The sequence below is a fragment of the Chiloscyllium plagiosum genome, chromosome 18 (assembly GCF_004010195.1).
Source record: "Chiloscyllium plagiosum isolate BGI_BamShark_2017 chromosome 18, ASM401019v2, whole genome shotgun sequence".
Taxonomy (NCBI): domain Eukaryota; kingdom Metazoa; phylum Chordata; class Chondrichthyes; order Orectolobiformes; family Hemiscylliidae; genus Chiloscyllium; species Chiloscyllium plagiosum.
Window position 1 is genome coordinate 5450700 of NC_057727.1, and position 6000 is coordinate 5456699.

Here is a 6000-nt window from a genome sequence, read left to right on the forward strand (position 1 = left end):
CCCAGTGTAGATGTGTTTAAAACAGCTTATCTCATCATGGACTTGGTGCTTTTAGTGGGAGCTGGCCATGCACAAATTGTTCTGTACATTGCCCCATGAATATACTTCACAAGTACTGCATTGGCTGTCTAAGGGATTTGGGAGATCTGGGCATTGGATAAATCGCAAACCTCCCTTCCTCACAGAGTCACCAACTGGAACTGGGACAAAGTTTCCTGGAAAACGCGCTCCCAGAATTTTTTGGGGTGATGTTGGAAATTTGGTTCCCTGAAAATACGGGGTGTCTGTATGATGTGTGGTGCTGGAAAAGCACAGCAGGTCAGGCAGCATCTGAGGAGCCGGAGAGTCGACATTTCGGGCAAAAGCCCTTCATCAGGAATGAGGCTTGTGGGTCAATGGGGGCTGAGAGATAAATGGGAGGGGGTGGGGTTAGAGGGGAGGTAGCTGGGAATGCAATAGATGGATGAAGGTGGGGGAGAAGGTGATAGGTCGGAGTGGAGGGTGGAGGGTGGGAAAGGTGATGGACAGGTCAGGACAGTGGTACCGAGTTGGAGGCTTGGGACTGGGATTAGGTGGGGGAGGGGAAATGAGGAAACTGTTGAAATCCACATTGAACCCATGTGGTTGGAGGGTCCCAAGGCGGAATATGAGGTGCCGCCCTCTTGACCTGTCCATCACCTTTGCCATCTCTCCGCTCCACCCTTCTCTCCAACCTATCACCCTCTCCCTTACCTTCATCTACTATTGCATTCCCAGTTACCTTCCCTCTAGACCCACCCCCCCCCCTCCCATTTATCTCTCAGCCTCCCACCCTACAATCCTCATTCCTGATGAAGGGTTTATGCCCGAAACGCCGATTTTCCTGCTCCTCGGATGCTGCCTGACCTGCTGTGTTTTTCCAGCACCACACTCGACTCTGATCTCCAGTATCTGCACTCCTCACTTTCTACTATAGACTAGTTAGTCTGACCTCAGTGGTGGGAAAGATGCTGCAGTCAATTATAAAGGATGAAATTACAACACATCTGGATAGCAGTAACAGGATAGGTCAGAGTCAGCATGGATTTATGAAGGGAAATCATGCTTGACTAATCTTCTGGAATTTTTTGAGGATGTAACTCTGAAGATGGACAAGGGAGATCCAGTGGACTTTCAGAAAGCCTTTGATAAAGTCCCACATAGGAGGTTAGTGAGCAAAATTAGGATGCATGGTATTGGGGGCAAAATACGGACTTGGATTGAAAATTGGTTGGCTGACAGGAAACAAAGAGTAGTGATAATCAGCTCCCTTTCGGAATGGCAGGCGGTGACCAGTGGGGTACCGCAGAGATCAGTGCTAGGACCGCAGCTTTTTACAATATATATTAATGATATAGAAGATGGTATTAATAGTAACATTAGCAAATTTGCTGATGATACAAAGCTGGGTGGCAGGGTGAAATGTGAGGAGGATGTTAGGAGATTACAGGGTGACCTGGACAGGCTAGGTGAGTGGACAGATGCATGGCAGATGCAGTTTAATGTGAATAAATGTGTGGTTATCCAGGAACAGGAAGGCAGATTTCGACCTAAATGGAGTCAAGTTAGGTAAAGGGGCAGTACAGAGAGATCTGGGTGTTCTTGTATATCAGTCAATGAAAGCAAGCATGTAGGTACAATAGGCACTGAAGAAAGCTAATAGCATGCTGGCCTCCATAACAAGAAGGATTGAATATAGAAGCAAAGAGGTTCTTCTGCAGCTGTACAGGGCCCTGGTGAGACCGCACCTGGAATATTGTGTGCAGTTTTGGTCCCGAAATTTGAGGAAAGACTTTCTGGCTATTGAGGGAGTGCAGCGTAGGTTCACGAGGTCAATTCCTGGTGAGTGTGTGGAATGCTCTGCCCCAGAGGGCAGTGGAGGCCAAGTCTCTGGATACTTTCAAGAAAGAGTTGGATAGAGCTCTCAAGGATAATGGAATCAAGGGTTATGGAGATAAGGCAGGATATGGCAGATGGTGGAAATTAGAAATCAATTAATAAATCTGGTATTGAAACCTAGTCTCGTTGACGTTTACCATGAAACTAGTATTGTTCGTTGTAAAAACCCATCTGGTTTATGAATTACTGATGAAATCTGTCTGCCTTACCTGGTGTGGCCTATGTTTGACTCCAAACCCATTGCAATATGGTTACTCTCAATTGCCGTCCATTTTGGAAAGGTAAATCAGGGCACCACTTAAACACTTAATGATAATGTCCTGGGGAGTGTTGCTTAACAAAAAGACCTTGGAGTGCAAGTTCATAGTTCCTTGAAAGTAGAGTTGCGGGTAGATAGGATAGTGAAGAAGGTGTTTGTTATGCTTGCCAATAGTCAGTGCATTGTGTATAGGCATCGGGAGGTCATGTTGCGGCTGTACAGGATTTTGGTTAGGGTACTTTTGGAATACCGTGTACAATTCTTGTCTCCCTGCTATAGGAAGGATGTTCTGAAACTTGAAAGGGTTCAGAAAAGATCTACAAGGATGTTACCAGGATTGGAGGATTTGAGATATTGCAAAAGGCTGAAAAGGCTGGGGCTGTTTTCCCTGGAGCATCGGAGGCTGAGGGTTGACCTTATAGAGGCTTATAAAATCATGAGGAACATGGATAGGGTAAATACTCAAGGTAAAAGTGAGGTCTGCAGATGCTGGAGATCAGAGATGGAAATGTGTTGCTGGAAAAGCGCAGCAGGTCAGGCAGCATCTAGGGAACAGGAGAATCGACGTTTCGGGCATTAGCCTGAAGAAGGGCTAATGCCCGAAACGTCGATTCTCCTGTTCCCTAGATGCTGCCTGACCTGCTGCGCTTTTCCAGCAACACATTTCCATCTCTAAATACTCAAGGTCTTTTCCCCAGAGAGTTTAAGTGAAAGTTAAGAGGGGAAAAGTTTAAAAGGTACATAAGGGGTAACGTTTTCATGCAGATGGTGGTGTGTGTATCAAGTGATCTGTGTTTCAGAGGAAGTGGTGGAGGCTGCTATAATTACAACATTTAAAAGGCATCTAGATGATTATTTGACTGGATTAGATTCCCTACAGTGTGGAAACAGGCCATTTGGCCCAACAAGTCCACATAGACCCTCCAAAGAGTAACACACCCAGTCCCATTCCCACAACCTATATTTACCCCTGACTAATACACCTAATGCTATGGGCAATTTAGCATGGCCAATTCACCTGACCTGACCTTTTGGACTGTGGGAGGAAACTGGAGCACTTGGAGGAAACCCACGCAGACATGGGGAGAATGTGCAAACTCCACACAGACAATCACCCAGGGCTGGAATTGAACCTGGGTGCCTGGTGCTGTGAGGTAGTGGTGCTAACCACTGTGCCACCATGCTACCCATGAATAGGAAGGGTTTAGAGGGACATGGGGCAAATACTGGCAGATGGGACTAGATTAATTTAAGATGTCTAGTCGGCATGGACAAGTTGGACCGAAGAGTCTGTTTCCTTCTGTATGACTCTAAGTGGCCCTAGTAAGGAACTCAGTTCCAGGTCGGTCTGCGATGGGCGTCCCGTTAAAGAATTAAATAAAATGAACCAGGTGAATGTAGCTGTCAAGTTGTGCACAGCAAGATCCACAAACAACCAAAATGAGCTAAATGACCGGCTGATCCACTTTGCTGATGGGGTTTGGGAAAGGATGTATGTGGCTTGTCCCCATTTTTTAAACATTGATGCATGATCTTTGATACCTTCAGTGACAGAGAGGACATTGGTTGAGCTAATCTTTGCCATGCTCTTACAACAATGACACTTTGGTTTTGTCTTACTTTCAGCCTTTGCAAATTGATGATAATTTCTGTGGACAAGATTTTAATCAGCCGCTGGGTGGCACAACGCTAGTGGAGGGCATTCCGCTGTTTATTGACAAAGAGGATGGTATGACCTCCATCGCTGCCTATGACTACAGGGGCCACACGGTCGCCTTTTTTGGGACCAGAAGTGGAAAGATGAAAAAGGTAAGATTTTATTTTTCGGATTGAGGTCCTGAACTAGTAAATGCGTTTCTGTTTTGAGACAAATTCTTTTACATTGTGGTAAGATGAGCAGCTTGCAGAATGGAGAATTTGAGTGGGATTGGAGTGGAGATTGATTTCCCTCTGGTTGTGCAGATGGGTTGTAAGCACTGATTGGATGTATTCCTGGACACCCCTACCATTGGTCCATCTGATTCAACCATCAAGGTGTCCCATAGCCAATTGGAAAACAGGATCCTCATTACCTGATGATGTTGACTATTTGTTTGTCAAACAGTTCTTTTATCCCATTGATAACTAATATTGGAAACAATAAAAGAAAATTAAATATTACTGACAAAAATGACACATGCTGTCAAAACAACATCTTGACCAATTGGGGTGGAGTTGCTAACTAGTCAGCAACCATTTCACATGAGCCAACCAATTATCACCCTTTTCTCATGCTGTATAAATTGGCGTTTCCTTTGAATTTTGGCATTTTTGCATCTGTCCTGGTAAGTGCAAGATGAAAATCTATGACAGCATGTTCCTTCTTTTGTCAATATTTGAGATGACAAGAGACCATGAAGCTTCCAGTGATTATTCTTCTGGGATCTTACTCCTGGCAGAGCCCTGGCTATTAATCTCATGGCACTCCAGGAAAATCCTGGAGAGTTGGAAAACCAGAGCGGTGTGGAATATAAATGTGAAGTGTTGACATGAGCATGGTGTGACATTGATCGAAGGTTTCTCCCCACATCGAGTATTTGGCAGATGCTTGAGATCTGGCTGATACAGGAGTGTGTGTTGAATGCTTTGGCTGAGGAGGTGATGCCGTTAATCTTTGTGTGTGTCACTCCTGTGTGTCTGTACTCAGGAAACCTGGTTGGCGAAGAGTCAAGAGGCATTTGATTAGTGGTTGTGGTTAGGCTGTGTTTGTACAACTCTGGTGAACTGCACTCCTAATGTAATGAGATGACTTTTGCTTTTCACTTAACAAAGGCTGTGGAGGTAACTTGATGTGCAAAAACAATGAAATAACAGCAGACGTCGACCATTCGGCCCCTCAAGCCTTCTCCACCATCTAATAAATCCATGGCCAACCTTCTTCTTAAATGTATTATCCGCATAGCCATTAATGCCCAGCCTTTTTTGTGGGATGTCGATGAGCCAGCCTTTATTGCCCATCCCTAGTTGTCCTTCAGAAGGTGGGGGTGAGCTGCCTCCTTGAGCCACTGCAGTCTATGTGACCCACAATGCCTTTAGGGAGGAAATTCCAGGATTTTCCAGATTCTCAATTACAGCGAAGGAATGGCGATATACTTGCAAGTCAGGATTGTGAGTGGCTCGGAGTGGAACCTGCAGGGGGTGGTGTTCCCATGCACCTCGTTGAATCATAGTCATACAGCATGGAAACAGACCCTTCGGTCCAACTTGTCTATGCCAACCATGTTTCCCAAACTAAATTAGTCCCATTTGTCTGCGTTTGGCCCATATCCCTCCTAACCTTTCCTATTCAGGTACCTGTCCAAATGTCTTGTCAATATTGTAAGTGCACCTGCATGTACCACGTCCTCTGTTAGTTTATTCCATATCTGCTGCCCTTGACTTTGTAGATATTCAAAACTGCAGGTTTGGAAAGTGCAGTTGAAGTAACTTTGGTGAATTGCTTCAATGGATCTTGTAGATGGTACACACTGTTGTGACTGAGCGTGGGTGGAGGAGGGAGCAGATGTGGGCAGATGTGGGAGGTGGTTGGTGAGGAAGCAATGCAAGGGAACTGCTTTGTCCCATATGTTGGTTGAGAATCTTTGGTATTGCAGCTGAAACAACAGTTTAGTTGGCTGGAATGTAGCACTCTCTGCTAGAAACAGCAGTGGGAGCAATAGCCTTTCAAAGGGAAGTGGATAAATAAGGAAGAATGTGAGATGGAATGGAAAATATAAGCGAATTGGATGAACTGTTCAGTTTCCAGCGAGGCACAGAGTGCTGATGGACTGTTCTGTGCCCATTCT

General features: G+C 45.3%; 1 protein-coding gene across 3 annotated transcripts in view; it reads left to right on the forward strand.

Moving 5' to 3' along the window:
* Positions 1–6000, forward strand: part of LOC122558816 (plexin-A1-like) — a 463903-nt gene that overhangs the window by 93837 nt on the left and 364066 nt on the right. For all 3 annotated transcript variants that reach the window (XM_043707609.1, XM_043707608.1, XM_043707607.1), the window contains exon 3: positions 3803–3985. In XM_043707609.1, coding sequence (XP_043563544.1) covers positions 3803–3985 — 183 coding nt within the window. The remainder of the gene's footprint in view (positions 1–3802; positions 3986–6000) is intronic.